Source organism: Zosterops lateralis (genome assembly GCF_965231275.1).
Source record: "Zosterops lateralis genome assembly, chromosome: 22".
In the NCBI taxonomy this organism is placed as follows: domain Eukaryota; kingdom Metazoa; phylum Chordata; class Aves; order Passeriformes; family Zosteropidae; genus Zosterops; species Zosterops lateralis.
This window is the reverse complement of record NC_139782.1, coordinates 5,239,393-5,257,308: the sequence shown is the minus strand read 5'-3', so window position 1 is coordinate 5,257,308 and position 17,916 is coordinate 5,239,393. Positions and strand designations below refer to the sequence as shown.

Genomic DNA, 17,916 nt, shown 5'->3' with positions numbered 1-17,916 from the left:
TTCAAAGGAACAAAGTGTTTTATCCTGTGTATTTCAGTGGCATGTAGGAGGGGCAAGAACTATTCCTGGTTGGCATTTTTAGGCAGCACCCTCATACAAAGATGCTGAAATTCTTCCCCAGGATTTAGACAGAACACAAAGGTCTGTGTCTGTCTTCTTCTGGGTTGTGTTTTGGGACACAGACTACAATAATGTGCATTGTTTCCTTGCCATATCCCATTAATTCTGCATTAATATTTCCTCGCAAGTTAAAAAGGTGGGAAATATATCATCTTTGCCAAGAAAAGAACAAGAAAGAAATCCAAAGAGAACAGCTTGCCTATTTTTATCAGTAGCTGTAGACTTGCTTTCTAAACTTAAGCAAGTCTAGGAGGATCCCAAAACAATGTGTAGGATGCTGAATGGACACAGGGGAGGCATTAACATAAAAAAGAGGTTGGTTTTTTTATTCCTTCTTAAATGAAGCAGCACCTCACTGACGTTTGCTGCCTACTGCAATACATCCCAGAGGAATTAAAAGTTAATTATCCTCTGTGCTTCTTTGCTGACATCCACAAGTTTTCCCTTCAGTTCTTTTCCGGAGGAGTAAAGCAAAAGACATCCCCACGTCCTGCCTGAGAGCAGGGAGGCAAAGAGTTAACAAACAGTTATCCCAGGTGGCTGAACACTTGAGTTGCAGGGAAAGGCTGGGAACATTCATTGAGCTCCTGCGCTGGTTTCTACCTGCCAGCAGCTCCTGATGCACTCCTGCACAGGGAATAGAGGATGAGCCTGCTCAGAGCACAGGCAGCAGGCATCCCTGGGAGCCCTCGGATGCTGCAGTGAAACCAACGGGAAATGTTCTTTTCCTCATTCTTTTAAAAGAGTCTTTTGAAAGATCAGGGATGTGCATATGGTCTTTGCTGCTTCCCCTGGTGTTTTCACTTGAATCTCTCACTGGAATATGGATGATGCAAGCACAATTAAATGCCTCAGCCCAGAAAAAGGTAAGGGGAAAACGTTTATTTTAACCACCTTTCTGAGGGAAATTAGTTTTACTGTAGAGGGAAGTGTAGTTTACAAAGCTTCCTTGGACACTTCTTTTCTGTCATTCAAACTTAAATGCTTTACACAAATACAGCAGGTTCTTAAGGGAGCTTTTGCTGTACCTTTGCCTCCTACTATCACTAAAGCTTAAATAATAAATGTATCTCTAATGGCTGCTTCTTCCTCATAAAGTGTGCAACGAAGGAGTGCACCAGGTATGTTCATGTTCCTTTTCTGCTTGCTTAACTAGCTGCTGTCACCATAAGAAAGGCTTTCTATTTTTAAACCAGAGACCTTCTGCTACCCACATTAGAAGAGAGAAAAGAGACTACAGTTCTGTTGTGAGTCAGCTGTATTGTTTTAATTTTTTAAAACAGGTGATTTGCTACTCGTTAGATGTAGTTTCTTTACACCCATCCCAACAGGGAGAGTGCACGGAATCAGTTGGGGTTGAAGTTATCCGTGCTGGGATTAAACCAAGGGTGAAGTCAGGGAAGTGCCTCGAGCTGGGAAAACTGTGCTGCAGTGTCCTGCATGCTGAACTTGGAGCTCATCCCTCCTGTACTGATGGCTGCTGAAGGAATCTATGAACTCAAGACCAATCCTCAAAAGCCCAGTTTTTATCTTTAAAAGCTTTAGTTCCTTGTTGATTTACTCAGGGAAATCCCAGAGAGAGAAACCCTTCTCTGTGATGTATTTTAATTGACTCCAGTCCCTGGTTGCTTGTCTGTATGCATTCTGTATTTTATGCCTGTTAGGCTTGTGGTTTTACAGGAGTTATGCAACAAGTAAAGAAGGATGTCTTGGGTTCTGTGTCCTCAGAAAAGCTGCTCTGAATGCTGGTCTCACACCTTGGTGTCTTTGGGGAGGCAGAGCAGCATCCCTCACTCCCTGTGTCTTCAGCTAATCAATGCTCAGTGCCACATTCCTCAATCCCTTTTGAAGGAAGCACTCCTTAAAGTTCTCTCTTCTTTTCTAAAAATCATTTCTAGATGAAAACTTTACCAAAGTGGAAAAATGCTTGGCTCACACTTGGTGTTTGGGTGTCAGAACCAAACCTCGTACCTGTGAGCTCTGGTTTGGCTTTGTCATGTCTTTGTTATTAAAATACCAAAAATAAGCTCCAGCAGTGCCATTCACTGAGAAAAGGACAACAGGTAACTCAGAGAGGTGGGGCTGTACCTGTGCAGTCATTCATCACTGCAGCAAATACTCTTCCAGTAACTGAAGAAGGATGTGGATGTGAAAATTGCAGCAAATTGATTTTAAGAGGTCCCATTTTAGAGCAGAACTGTAATTAAAAAAAGAAGAGGGTGACCATAAAACATCACATAGGAAAAGCTTTTATTGTACATAGAAATGGCCATTGTTTTTTCCATAGTTTCATGACCATTTTGGAAATTGTTTTATTTATTGGTGAAATAAATATCAAATCTAAGACTACTTCTAGGCTGTGACAGATTTTAAGGAATCATAGAAGTATGCAAACAATTCAGGTAAATAATGAGAGAGTCTCCGTGTGCATCACAACAACAGAAAAATCTTAACCAGTGGAGATTTGTTAAGAATTAAGCAGAGATGATGAGATGCATTTGGGCATTGTCAATATTTATTTAAAATTTTTAAAAAGCAGATTTTAAAACTTGGCATAAGAATTTATTTGCCTGTGCCATATTGCTGGCATAGAGGCTGGAGATTTGGGAGCATTGAAGCTTTAATTGAACGATGTGCTAAATAAGGAGAAACTATTTCCTATATGTAAGAACTCTTTTTGTTCCAAGGAAAGAAGGTGGTTTTCTTAAATCTTCTTAAGAACCTGTAAATCCACAAGTTTTGGATTGAGTTGGCTGAAGTGGTACATTTATCATAGAATTGTGGAATGGTTTGGGTTGGAGGAGACCTAAAATATTGTCTTGTTTCATCCTCCTGCCATGGCAGGGACAGCTTCAACTATCCCAGGTTGCTCCAAGCCCCATCCAGCCTGGCCTTGGGCACTTCCAGGGATCCAGGGGGAGCCAAAGCTTCTCTGGACACCCTCTCACCCTCCCAGGGAACAGTTCCTTCCCAATATCCCATCTCACCCTGCCCTCTGGCAGTGGAGAGCCTTAACATATTTTTAATGATTGCATTTTCTAGCAGAAGTGTTTCGGGACTGAAAACCAGAATAGTTTGGTTCTGAAAATTCCGTGATGGGACAGCCTGAGTATTCCTGATCCAGTTATTGTTCTCTGAGACCTGATGCACCAGTGTGCATTTGTACTTTAAACAGACAAGGTCCTCAGTGAAGGTGTGATGGAGCAGGAATTGTGTCACCCAAAGTCCTTTTGGCTTCTCCCTACTGGGTTCAGCTTCCAACTTCTGAAAACAGGAATGAAAGAGAGGGGCTCTCACCTGAGGATCTCCCTAAAGATCATCCAGGTAGCAGTTAGCGGATAGGAAACTGCTGAGGCTGGGATTGAATCAGTGTTAGTGATTAAACCAGCTCGGTGCTCCTGCCAGATGGTGTCGTGCTAAGGCAGCGAGTGGGAGCACCTGGAAAACAAATGGGGTAACTGAAAAGGGCAGAGGTTCTACGGACAGGGGTTCCATGGGCTGAAGCCACGGGCAGGGAGTTGCATGAAGGTTCTTTTTAAAGGGTTCCACCTTCTTCCTGTCATCTGTGGCATTAAAAGAAAATGGGATTCTCCTCCCACTTAGGTATAAAACCAGTCATGATGCAACTGAAGCCAGTAGTTCCCAAGTGTATGGAACCCTCCAGAAGCCTTCATATGATGGTCTGTTCAAACATTCATGGTGAGAGGCACCAACATCCAGACTCTCAAGGCTTTGGTGTTCCAGTGACTTCCCACTCTTCTTTTTTAAGGGGTTCTGGCTGATTAGAGGCTGAGGAATCATTGATGATGGTATGAAATATTCCTTGCTCTCAGTAATTCTGAAATGTTAGCTGTCACTAAAGAAACAATTGATACTGTCAGTGCTATTGGGAGAGGAATGGGGCATGTCCTGAGAGAAGCATCTTGTCTGGGAAGATGTGGAAGATGTGGAAAATTAAAAAATGTGGCAGTTGGTAAACATCTTCCAGTGGAACAGCTCATGAGATGTGGCTGCAGAATTTCAGCCCCCCAACTGCTGCAGACTCCCAGGAGCAGCATATGCACAAAGTCTCTCACTGAGGAAGATGAGAAGAGAACTCAGGTGTTCTCTGGTTCTCCAGCATCATCAGTCCTGATTTTGCCTCTTACTGAGGATATTGTTTCTCCTGGTCTAACCCTCAATTAGAGATGGTTTCTAGATGCCTCATGTTCAACTTGATTAAAAAAAAAAAAAAAGAAATAGGGAAACATTGCAAAGAAAATGTCACGTTAATGCTAAGTGGACAACTTCAAATTAACTGGTACCATACGTGCAGATTGCTGTGATTCATTTCCCTTCTGTCACTGACAATCATTTGTGTGGGGAATGTGAATTGAGTCCAGCTAAATGGGAAAGCTTTCCCACTTCAGGGAATTACAGAGGGATAATCAATATTGGCCTCTGCAGGTCTAAAGGCATTATGTGGCAGAGAGCAACTAAATTTTCTGGCATGATGAGACCTGACATGGAGTGAGTGTGGACCTGCCAGTACTGAACAAAGTCCAGAACCTCTGTTAAATGTGGATCTCTGTAAAGTATTTTCCTGAAAGCCCATTTTTCCAGTTCAGCCAGCGAGCTGACACTTTCATCAGCCTTCAAATGCCTGCTTATCTTCTGGCTGTAAGCCCTGGGGAGAAATGAATCTGTCAGGACGCTTTGTTTCAAACTGAGGTGGATATTGGAGGCCATAGCAAAAGAGAGAAACACATTTCCTGTAAGAACTCAGGAGCAATTACTTTACTTCCTGTACTTTTACCTGAGCCCTGCTGAATCCAGGACTAAATGAAATTGGCAATCAGCTGTGACAGTGCAGCCCCTGACCTTGCTGTGGGCTCCAGCTCAGCACCCTGCACTCTCTGTGCTGCTTTCTGCTGGTGATCCTCCCCTCAGGGATTACAGCAGGTGGGTCCTGCTCGAAGGAAACCACAATTTTGATCATCTTTCAAACTTCCAGAAAGACCTGCCATTGGTTTCTGAGATTTACAGATGCTGGGTTCTGTTGAGTGGTAAGTTTTTGAAAGGAAACTTTAAAGAACAGCCTCATAAGGCTGTCTCTTGGATGTCACAGAAGCTGAGAAAAGCACTGAATGAAGACAGAGACTGAGTTATTCCTAGAGCCACTGCAGCTCCTTTTTTTCTCCATCTTTCATGAAATTGGTCTATATTTGAAGAAATAGGGAGTCTGTCACATATTTCAAAATGTACATGGCACAAAAGGAAGGTCTAGATGAGTTCTGAATTTATACAGATAGAATACATTAAAATTCATCCCAAATACAGAAGTAAAATTTGTGAGTTAAAGTCACTTTGTGGTGATGCATTTCAATATCAGGTGTCTTTTCTGAATGTCTTTCAACCTGTCTTGCATTCCTGTGCCCATTTTGCTTTGGATTCTTGAATTCTTAGAGGGGTTTTCCTAGAAGGAATAATCATATTGATGGATTGCTTTCCTCCCAACCTGCTTTAATCCCCCTCTCTGTGTTTATGGCCCATGGCCCTGAACAGATGGTCAAGCACTGAAAGACCTTTAAATGTAAAGGGTTTATGATCTTACTTCAATTAAGTGTGTAGGGACATTTTCTTATACAAGTTGGTGGTTGGAGACAAGGTGACCTTAGAGCACCATTTATAGTATTAAAATCTTCATTTTATGCTGACATTTTTCTACAACTGACAAAATTTGTTTACAACAGCTTTGCAAGGAAAAGACTTCAACAGCTCAGATCACAGAGCCTGTTCTCACTTAATTAAAATAATTGCACCATTTTTTCCCAGATGAGCCCAAGAGAACTAAACATCATGGCAGGAGGCAGAGTAATTGTCATTAAATTAGTGCTGTTGTTGCTAATGGGTCCACGTTCCAGAAACACTCCTTCAAGTGAATGAAGTAATTTCAGGGATTTCACAACTGGTTTATTTTAATAATGGGACTTTCTACACAGTTTTGGGGAGCCCTGGAAACGTTCATGGTTGTGGTTGCCCAAAGCAGCAGTCCTAGGGGAAGGAGCAGCAGGAAAATGTGATGTTACAGCCTCTCCCAGTGGAATCAGTGCCTCAATGGATGGATACTGAAGACAGGTGTATTTCAGACAAGCCAAATAACTTACTGACTATGCTCTGAGCCAGTGTACAAATGTTTCACTTGGAGGCCTGGTGGGCGAGACACAGAGGCCACGGAATAACCTGAATTCCACTCGATCCGGGCAAGATGTGCAGCATTAATCTCGAGGGGGGATTACTGTGCTTAGAGGTGCTGTCCAGATGGTCAGGCAGGCTCTGCCTGTGCCCATGGCAGAGGTCGGCAGGGTGGAGCTGGGCTAGAATTAGGGAAAAGGCAGCTTATGCACAGTTGGGATAAGGTTGTGGTCCAGCAGGTGTTCTGGCGTTTCTGAGCCAAAACCAGCTGAAAGTGATTGATTTAGTCAATTCTTACTACAACTAATACAGAAGTTTTTAGTTGAAAGACAAAAATAGAAAATGTAACAGTGAATGTCTTTTCTCCATCAGCATCTGCTCTCCAAATCCCTCTTCTTGGGAAGAGCCCACACTAAAAACATGGGCAGCTGTTGCACACAGACACAGCTGTGAAAAAGCAGAGAGTGCACTGGAAACAGGAAGGGAAATGACTCCAGCAGAGAGAAGAGAAGCTGCAGCTGAGCTGGCTGGTTTGGCTGCCCAGGTCATGCTGCTTTAGACCTCTTGGAAGCATTTCTGGGGGAAAGGGAACAAACAGAAATCACATCTTTAGAAGTAGTGAATGAATGAGCGTCATTGACCTTTGGTTCATCAAGTCCAGTCATCTCCTACTGCTTGTGTTTGTGTCCATGTATGTGGGGTTTTGAACCTTTACTGTAACTGGGAGCATTCCTGACTTGTATTTAGTGATGTGCACTTCAATTAGATGTATTTGCTTTTCACATTTCAGAAACATCTTTGCATTTACTGCTTCAGAAAACAGTGACAGGCTGACTAACTCCTATGAATATCTTGGGCTGGGGTAGCTAAGATGTAGCTGTAAATGGAATTTCTGCAGTTTTTATAGTTTTTTTTTTCACTGAGGTTTAGAGCTGAAAGTGCAATGGGAAGGGTAAAGGTAAGTGGGAGAGAGGTGTGCCAGAAGGCTCTTGATATCTTCTGTTTCCTCCATGTATTTTATGACTATTGTTGGTTGACAATCATTTTCTTTTGATTCTACAGCCATTAGGAGTAAGATTTCCCTGGGTGGGAAGAGGGAAACAGGAATACCTGTGTCGAAGTTCTTCTGTGTATCACTGATAGCTGCCCATGAGTGGCTCAGTGTTTTAGAATCAGCCTCTTGTGACGAGGTCAGTTTGTTAATCTGGTAAACTGGGTCTGTAGAGTGGCCATGCAAAGGTAAAGGGAGTGCATGGCTGGGAAGTCACAGGTCTAATCCTGGTGGATTTGCAGGTCAAATACACTGCCAGTCTGTAACGTTTAATGTCTTTGGCAGTCCGGATATTGAAATTTCTACTTCTGGTTTTTCTACTTTGAGGGCTGCAGCTGTTTCCCCATGTGTTACATAACTGTTCACACTTTTTCCATCCCTCAGCAGTCAAGCGAATCCCTCCATCCTGGAGGATTGCATTAATGATAAACCCATTTGTCTCAGGAGGATCTCCATCCTGTTCCCTTTTCTCCATCTTCCAGACCATATGTGTGTTGTGCTCCTGTGTCTTCTTCAAGATGTTCTTTCTGTGGGATGGAGTCTGGCTCCTCTGGCACTCTCAAAGTGAATTTCTTCCTCTGCAAGACTTTGACATTCCAGCATTGTTCAAGTGTTCTGAGTTCCATTTTTAGCTAAGCCACAGGCCAGCCTGGAGACTGAGACATTGTTGGTTTTAAAATCCGTTTCGTGGCATGAAAAGCCTTTGTTACACTCAGACAATAATAAGTTCCTGAAGTGCTGTGGAAAGAAGTCTTTAATCTCCATGTTATGTCAGGTGAGCAAGATTTCTCTGAGGATGTCAAGTGAGGCAAGAATAGAAAGCCATTTCAGTAGGCTTAGATCCTAAGTCCTCAGCTCAGTGTGCTTAAGAGTTGGGAGAGGGATTGTGTCCAATTTAACCCTTCCTTATTCCCTGTTGCTTTTCCATGCTGTTATGCAGTCCCCAGCATAATAAATGGAGGAGTCTTCTGAAAGATTTTATTTTTCTCTGTTTCCATAATGATTTTCTTAGGCGACCTGAAGGAGAGTATGGATAGTGTCAACTGAAATAATTTAAATTAACTGTCTCTGTGTGCTTTCAGGATTAAAAATCTAACTTTAACGTGAATATTGTAATAGTTATTTTCCAGTGCTATAAATCATTGGCATTTCTCTCTACTCAAATAAAACCAAATCCACATTTCAAGCCCTGCTTGTGCAGAATTCCAATTCTGAACCATGAAACCAATATCTTGAGCAATGCTGCAATGGGAGTTACATTTCACTCTTCTCCTCCCTTCCCTTTGTCCCCAGGTTGATAATGCATAAATGGTGAATGCAGACTCTAGGATATCCTGGCAGAATTGATATCTGAATTTTGAAGGGAGTACCTTTAGCATTCTGTGCCAGCCACTGATTTTGTTGCATGTACAGCCTGGAAAACTGCAAAGAAAACTGATTATACTGCAAGAGGGAAAAAAAGGAGCTAAACAGCTGCAATACTTTTGGTTTATGCAAAAGTTTATCTTAACTCTGTCTCCTCATAATTAAGAACCTCAAAGTTTAGTTCTCTCTCCTTCCCTGTGAGGTACAGCAGTGACATTATCACCATTTCAGGTGTTATTTCTAAAGCATGGACATTACACAAAGATGCATATGGGTTTATTTGAGGAATTCAGAGAAGCAGGTGGTAGAGAAGACAACGAAACTCACAGATCCCAGTTCTCATCCTGGCCCAGGCTTCACGTGAAGAAAGGATTAGGATCTTTAGAACAAAGTTTCCTTTGTTCTTCCCTTCAGGGCAGAGTTTTCTGTGGGATGAATATATCATTCTGAGCGTTTTACAGAGAAGTTGCTCTTTCCCTGATGACAGTTTGCAGTCATCTCACTAAATTGCTCTTGAAAGATGCCTTAGGAGGGTGGAAGGCTGTGGTTGAAATGTTTGAATAAATAGTGGCAAGAGTGTACACAGCATCACTGCCACCCGTGGTGCAGACCCAGTTTGGTTCTAGTTTGGAATTAATCTGCGGTTAAACTCTGAGTCAAGCCCAGTATAAGAACTCTGGGCATAGGTGGTGAAATAAACAACTTGTAATTGAGAGTGAATCATCTCCAGAATTAACTACTCCAAAGCATTTTTCAAACTGTGAAAGGAAGAGTAGGAAGCACTTAATGAATGTGTTTTTAAACGGGCAATTTGTGTTTAGCTCATCAGGGTAGAAGCATATGAGGCTCCTTGTACTGATCACAGATGGCAAGAGAGATTGTCTATTGTACTTAAAACTTAATGTAGCTTAAGTGGTTGTGATAACCTAAGTGACAGATTTCTGTATTTGGAGCTCAATGAGTGCATTTCAAATGGAACGAGGTAGTATCTTAGTGCTTTTTAAAAATTAATCCTCACCTGCTTTAATCTGTCAGTCTTGGAGCCCCCTCAGCGCTCCTGGTTCTGTTACAGCAGTTCTGGGCACAGGAGCTTCCCGGCTGTGCCCTAAGCAAGATCTTCTCTGGCTGTGTCAGCTTGCAGAGACATCCCTAAATAGATTGTGAGATGGAAAGATAGTGGGGAAGAAGGAGAAGAAGATAGAGGAGAGGAGGAGAAGAAAATGAAGGAGAAGAAGCAGAAGAAAGAGAAGAAAGAACTTTTTTGAAACCTTTTTTTTTTTTTTCAGCTGCAACGTGTCACCCAAATCCCTTGACTGGATAGGGCAGGGGCACGGCTTTAGGATTAGTGCGTATGATGGATTTAGGATTTGAAGCAAACATGTGTTGCTGTGTTTCCATCGTATCTAGTTTTTGCTGCCTAGAGGGAAATGTTCTTTCTTTTATCAGAAATGTCCATTAAAATAGTGAGGAGAACCTTTGGAGAAGAGAAGAAGAGTGGTGCAATGATATTTTGAAGAGCTGTATGAGAAGAAAAATGTGATTATTCTTTTTTTTCCAGCCCTGGAAAGAGACTGAAGAGCTTATGCACCTGGGCAGATCCACAGTGAAAGGCAAGGGTGACTCAAGAGGGCAGAGAGGGGAATGGATTGTGCTGTTAACTGTGCATTATTTACTGCAGGGGATGTTGTTGGTTGGTTTTGAAGAGCAGGTAGAGCCCCAGAAAGAGTGGGACCTGCAAATCTGTTTGTAACCAAAGAAAGGAAAGGGTTTTCTCTTTGTGGGAATCGCTGTCAGGAGGAGGAAGCGGTGGAGGAGCCAACAACTATAAATTGCAGTAATGTCTTGATGATGCTGAGCAGCTGGGAAAGTACCAAAGTTAAAAGAGAATCAGCAGGAGGAAAAGAATATCATCAGGAGGCCTTGCTGTCCAGAAATGGTTTCATCTACATGCCAAAATGCCTCACGGTCCATCATGTGTCTTCTTTAAAATCTTGAACTGAAGCCCACTCAATCCTCCAAAGTAGTCACAGGTACATCACAATAAAAGGGATTTTATTGGGATTTTAATGTTCTAAATCTGGACTGTGAAAGAGGCCTCAATTTGCTGAGAAACTGTTCTGAAACAACCTGAAAAATACTTGAAAAATACCACCGGATTTTGGAAATCAACGGCTATTTTCTATTTTTCTGATAATATTTTTATTCTATTACATGGAAAATGTGTACTACAGAATCTTGATACCTCCTAAAGCCATCAGTGCTTGTTTTCAGTCCAGCTCAGATATGGATATCTCAAAATCTCCCTTGCTACAAAACAAGTTCTCAGTGGCCCGTCTGGCCGAAGATTTCTTCTGGGTTGGTGGCAGCATCGTCGCTTCTCCGAGATGGAAAATTGGCCACTTTGGTAAGAAACTGAATCCCTGCAATGAATGAAATGGTGATATCTTTAAATCTTTCGTGTTGAAATCTTAGTTAGTGGCACCTTTGTGTAGCAGCAGGGTGGGGAGCAGAAGAGAAAGAAGGACTTGAGGCAGCCCTGCTCTGATGTTGTGTTGTTTGGTTGGTAGTGCAGTTCTTTTTGTCTTCAGCAAGCCCCCACTTACAATTTCATGATTGATTTGTGTTCTTCAGGACAAGCTAGAGCAAAGTTGTACATTTCGACACTTGCTGACCTTTTAAAATATTCTGTTTCATAGCCTTACCCACAGCAAGAGAGGTTTGCTCTCTGCCAGTATTGTACACCTCTTAGGTCTTAATTTTATTTGTAGTTTAGAGTTTTAAAATGAGCATTTGGAAGTATGTCTGCTGCCTTCACCCACACTAGGCCACTGGACTGTTTAGAGGTTGGTTTTTGAATACTGATACACAAAACTCTCAAGCTTCACTGGCTCTGTGAGAAGAATCCCCTTTGGGTGCTCACAGCAGCCTTTTGTTTAAACAGCTAATAAACCCAGCAAAACTAATTAGAGATGGCCAGAGAAAACAGATGTTCTAGTAAAAGCATTTTAATAACAATCTTCTTGAGCCATTTCTGCATGTCCAGTGAGGAAACCTGCAGCCTTGACCAGAACCCCCCGTTCCCTTGGAGCACTTTTTTGTTCTATTTGTCTGTCAGCTTCATCCATCAAAGAAATTTTTTTAGTGAAAAAGTTGGACACACAGATAGCTTAAAAAGTACTGAGAATTTTTGCAGAGGTCGAGAAACACCCTCCAACTCTATTTCTGCATTTCCCTGGGTGCAGGTGGCTGATGGAAGGATGGAGAGCTGACAGCCAGACCTCGAATCAAGCCCCTAATTTCCACAGGATTAAGAGCATCTCTTCTCCCATTAACACCTCATTTATTGGGGGTTTTGTGCTTTAAGGATAAGTTTAGTCTTCCATCATCTCTTGTACACAGTAAACACTGTCCCAACCATTGCTGGCAGAATTATAGAGAAATGTTCTTTTCCAAAGACACTTCTAGACTTTTTTGGCCAATGAGCAGAACAGCAGAGAGTCCCAGCCTTCAGTGAAGTTTGAGCCACTGAGAGCCAACAAGGGGAAGAAAGCTGTGCTAGGAATAAATTGGTTGGTTTAAAAGGTGAGAGGGACCTGTTCATTAGGCTGGAGGGATGCAAAATGAAACAAATGAAGATAAATGAGTTTGGATGTGATCTGGTTTTTAACTGGATCCAGTGTAGTGATGCAAGTGAGCCTGGTGTACCTGGGCCAGGAGCACCACACACAGTTCATAAGCAATATTGGCAAAATATCTTCTGGACTGTTCAGCTGGATAGAATTCCCAACACACTCTGCTGGATATATTATTTATTTGGATGTATTACATATTTTATATCATTACATTGATATATTGATTTTTAAAAAGATTTGATGCCTCCTGTCCAGAAGGAAAGTGATATTCCTGGCAGGAGTAATTGGAGCCAGTCAGCTCTTTGGTTTAGGTATCGATGAGCCACTTATAGCTGTGAAACCATTTCCAGTGAGACTTTCAAAAAAATGGGGCAGTCATTATGTCTTCAATGGATTGGCAGTGCTGGATGTGTGACAAGTGTGGGAGTCCTGTGTTTGTGTGTGGGAAAGCTGTTTTGGTTTGGTGATATTTTAAGGGAACAACTTGCCCTTCTGGTGCACGTGTGCTGGGCGGGGGGTTTCTCTGGGCTCACAAACATCTTCTGGAGGCCCTGGAGAGAAATAAGCTGCTGAAATCTGTTTTCCTCTCCTGATGTTGTTCAGGAGGGTGTTGTTGTGAGGCACACAATTGGGATTCATCCTTCCAGGATCTGTTCCTGGGGCAGAACTCAGCAGAGGGGTCTGATGCTCCCTGTTCATGTCCCTAAGCCTGGCTCGGGCAAAGGTGTGTGACACAACCTGGGGCTGCCTCGAGCCCAGGGATGTGAATCTTTTGACAAAGCTGGTCCATGTACAAAAATACTCAATGACTCAATCTCCTGACTTCTTTTCATCCCCACATGCTAAAATACTCCCACTCCTTCACACATTTATATCAAACTCAGAGACTCCTAGAAGACAATAATGCTACTGAACCATAAATAATTAATTTGCAGACACGGGAACATCTTTCTAACAATAGGCATGAAATTGGTCTCCTTTTTTCCCCTTGTTTCAGGACAAATTGTAAGGTTTATGGTTTGTGTAGTTTTGCTATTTATTGTTACTTTAACACTTTGTATAGTAAATATAAATGTTATTAAGAAGCATGAAAAATCCCTGTGAGTCTTTTTGCTGCATCAGTCCGGTGTGGAACTGGGTGTTCCATGTTTCTATTCCCTGCTCTGCTCTGGCACAGCTCTGTGCTGCAGTACAGAGATCCATCTTCTCTCCACGATTTTTTTGTCCAGATGCAAATTGAGGCAACTCATTAGATCAGAAGAGAGCTGAACATAAGCTGAATTCTGAAAAAAAATGGAACTAATGAAGTGCAAAACAGAAAAGCTGTAATTCAGCCTTAATTGAAGATAGTTAAGAGCCATTTCTTCGAAAACCTTGATTGCAAGACTGGGGGATTTTTATTTGAAGTATAGAAATGAATCCTTAAAGGAGGAATCTGAACAATGGCAAGGAGAAGCAGCTCTACTTCTCAGCAGTGTGCCCTTTTCACTTACATGCTGTGAAAGACTTCAGAAAAAAACCATATAATTTTCTGCTTGATAGAAGTACCACTAGGATTTAGTGGGCTTTTTTTTTCCTTCCAGTCTCTGTAGTGCTCTAAACTTTCAGTCCCACAGGGGAGGGGATGTGTGTGAGTGCCACACACAGAGACAGGCGTGGAGGTGTTCCTGTTCCATCTCCTGGCCCTTGTTTGGTGTCCCCAGTAAACATCTCTGCATTCCCTTTGGGGTTTTCCTTCCCACTGCATCGCCAGGATACAGAAAAGCTGCTGCTCTGACACAGGAAAGAAGAGATTTCTTTTGCCCTCCTTTCCCTGTGTCACCAGCCCTAAAAAGATGGCAACACTCAAATATTGGGGCTGGTCACAGATCACCCAAGGTGATCAATCCAGATCATCAATCCAGATGAACTGGAACTGCAGCAGGCAGCTGTGAGGTGCTCCTTGGGTGAGAAATCCTACAACAAAATAAACAGCAGCATTGAAAAGCAATCCAAGGGTGCTCATTAAAATTTTAGCAGCAGGGAACATATTCCTACTTCATGCAAAAGGAAAAATGTGCGTTGCAGAAAGTGTAGTTTTATTTTGGTGCTTCTTCATTATGTTCTGCTTTGTAACAGGTGTGATCTTGATACTTTTCCCATTTCTACTTTTCTCATTTCTTCCAATATGATTATTTACTGATATAATTCCCAAAGAGGGAGTTGGAAATGTAATGTGATTTGAAGTGTGTGTGATTAATGTTCAGAGAAATTCTTTTATTAGCAATTTTGACTGAATTTTTTTTTCAAAACCCCTATAAACCTTGTGAAATTAAAATAAACTCAAGCTTCCCATAATCCTTATCTCAGTAAATCTGAGAAATATTTATCTTCTTCTGAATTGGAATGAAAGCAGATATTGAAATTTGAGTGTCTGTGAGAGGGTTGGGCTGAGTTTGGATCTGATGTTGCAGTGATTCCAGTGATGTTTCTGGCACAGCACTTGCCTTTATGGCCGATTCCTGCTGAATATTGATTTTCTCTAAAGGCATCTGTGACTGAAGCCAAGGGTCCAGCTTTAAGAAGTAAAATGTTACATGAGGGATTACCTTGCTCTCAATTCCACAGCTTCTCTCCATGAATATTTAATTAACATGGACAATGAACTCTATAGAACTGGGCCTTTAAATTAAAATTTCCTTTTACTATATCGCTTTGCTTTCAAATGAACCTATTTTGCTGAACCTTTTCCAGAGTAAATTAATTGACTTTCTCTGAAAATGAGCTCTAGGGCACAGGGACATCAAAGCTTTTTCCCATTTCTTTTTACTTACCTTGTTTTTGCTTTTGCCTGAGAGATGGACTTGAATCACTCCAAAGAGCTATGTTAGTGATGATGCATTTTGGAACACATGGAATCAGTGTTTTCATTTGGACACTGTTTCATCTTTAATCTTGATGGCAGAAGATGATAAAAGACACTTGACCTCACAATCTCCTTGCATTTATTTCTAAAATAGAAGTCTATTGTCTGTATTAATTTTCATTCTTCAATCCAGAATCTCAATAGTAATTTTACTCCTCATCTCTAGGTCTAAAAAAAAATGCTGAACATGGTAATAGTTTTAATTTTACTTTAACAGATCAGGCAGAAAGTCAGAGGAAAATCAGGTCACAGGCTCTGCTCTGTCATCAGGGGAAATAAATGGGAGACTTGGCAGAAAATGTGAGTTTGCATTTATTCCTGGGACAGAGCCAACCGCTCACAGTTGGATTGAAGTTGTTGAGCTTAGTCCTTGCAGCAGCTGGATTTCAGAGCAAGGCCCCAACCTGGCTCCCAGGGGCTTCCAATGCCAGAGCCCTGGTTTGGCAGCAGCTCCCCAGGAAAGGGCAGGATCTCTGCAGAGACAGAGCAGACCCTTGGAGGGAGCTTCTCCCAACACTCGTGGCTTCTAAGGCCACTGCCTGCAGTGTCTGGGATGCTGCCAAACCCACAGGAATGGAACAGGTCCTGAGACCCAGAGGCAAAGTGCAACACAGGTGAGAGGCCTCCAGCTAGGAAAATGTGGGTTTGGGGGATTTGGAAGATGAAATATCTGTGAGGTTCTTGTTAAGCTGATCTATAAGATCAGTGACTTAGTCTATAGAAGCAGTGGGACCTTGCTGGCCAAGGATTCCAGTTTCCAGGTGAAATTTCATCCTGTGTCCAGCACAAGGTTTACATGTTGTAGGAGCTCAGATTTGAGATGGTCTTGAGCAAGGTACATATTTTGTGCTGGTGCCAACATATGAACATTTCATATAAATTAATATGGGAATGAAAACTTTCACATTTACAGGTAAGTTCACAGTCACCACGAATCTCTCTACCTTTTTGATCTTAATATCTGATCTCTTATATCAGACCCTACAAGAAACCTTGTCCTTTGACTTGAACTGTTCACTTGGCAGCTGCTGGATGTGTTTTCTTCCCATAAAGGCAATTCCAAAGGGAGCAAGGTCTGACTCACTGCTCTCTCTTCATTGCTCTCCTCAGTGGAAAGATGTATGAGCTCCATGCAAGCTGGCACCCAGATGATCAAACTCCGTGGTGGCTCCAAGGGGCTGGTCCGCTTCTACTACTTGGATGACCACAGGTCGTGCATTCGCTGGAGACCCTCCCGGAAAAATGAGAAAGCCAAAAGTGAGTGTCAGCCACAGAGCCTCCCCTCTGACCCCTCCTGGGGCATTGTCCTCTTGTAAATGAATGACAATGGAGGGTCAATGAGAGGTGTTGTACTTGACTGTAAAGGGCAGGAAATGATTTTATGATGGGTCATTTATGAAGCTGAAGTTGCTGCTGCTGGCTGTGCAGGTTGCAGGGGTGGAGTGTGCTGTAAATGAGTCAGAGGCAACCCCTGTGTGAACTGGGGTCTTGCAGTCTGAGGTTTGGGCTCTCCCTCTCAGGGATTTCTCTGCAGGGTGAATGCACCTGCCCAGCCCAGGGCATGCTCACAGCCATTAATTAACTGCACTTGTGTCACTGCAGTTTCCATCGACTCCATCCAGGAGGTGTGTGAGGGGAAGCAGTCAGAGATCTTCCAGCGCTATGCCGACGGCAGCTTCGACCCCAACTGCTGCTTCAGCATCTACTACGGGGACCACATGGAGTCCCTGGACCTGGTGTCCTCCAGTGCTGAGGAGGCACGGACCTGGATCACAGGGCTGAAGTACCTGATGGCAGGGATCAGTGACGAGGACAGCCTCTCCAAACGCCAAAGGACCAGAGACCAATATCCTTCCTGTGCTGCCTAGGAGCTTTCCCAGCACTGGAGACCTGTAGATAAGCTCAGGATTCCTTACAGTATTTGCTTTGCTACAAGTAAGCTCAGAGCTTCAAAGCAGTTCCCATTATATCCCCTGTTTCCAGAGACAGAGTTACTGAAGAGGATTGTTCTGGGCAAGATTTAATGATGAGTGACTGCAGTGGACTGAAAAACACAGAGGTATATTCCTCAATCTCATTCCCAGTGTAAAACCATCCATTTAATTTGGTGATGAAACACTGAGATTCACTGAGAAGTTTTTCTTCTGTGTTGTCAAATAGGCACAGAGCATATGTGGCATTTGAGCACAGCAAGTCTAGGAGCTGTTACTGCACTAACATGAGGACAGTTAGATATTAGCTTGACCTTTCATTCCCAGTCTCATTTGCAGTGTTTCCTAATGTGAAAAAAATAATATATCCGTGATGTTCAGTAATATCTTTCAATACTCCCTGCTGTTCCTTAACTCCTGTTCAATGTGGTTGAAGCAGACATTTGATGAGGCAGATAAAAATGGGGATGGCAGTCTGAGTATTAGTGAAGTGCTCCAGCTCATGCACAAACTGAATGTCAACCTACCCCGACAGAAAGTCAAGCAAATGTTTAAGGTAAGAATTTATTTTTTTCTCCTGAAAAAGCAAGGATTTAACACAAAACCCAGTAGGAGAGATTGCAAATACTTCAGCAGCTGGTTTGTTTCCACTCAGCTGAGATACACTACACAGTTCATTTGGTAAACTGGAAAGAGCTCCAGAAACACGTCACAAATAAATTGTTAAGCACAGAAAAA

At 42.5% G+C, this 17,916-nt stretch overlaps 1 protein-coding gene across 1 annotated transcript in view; it reads left to right on the top strand.

The window, feature by feature from the left end:
* PLCH2 (phospholipase C eta 2) overlaps nt 1-17,916 on the top strand; it is a 74,551-nt gene that overhangs the window by 28,776 nt on the left and 27,859 nt on the right. Inside the window, exons 3-5 of the mRNA XM_083876902.1 lie at nt 16,358-16,504; nt 16,850-17,093; nt 17,605-17,734. Coding sequence (XP_083733028.1) covers nt 16,358-16,504; nt 16,850-17,093; nt 17,605-17,734 — 521 coding nt within the window. The remainder of the gene's footprint in view (nt 1-16,357; nt 16,505-16,849; nt 17,094-17,604; nt 17,735-17,916) is intronic.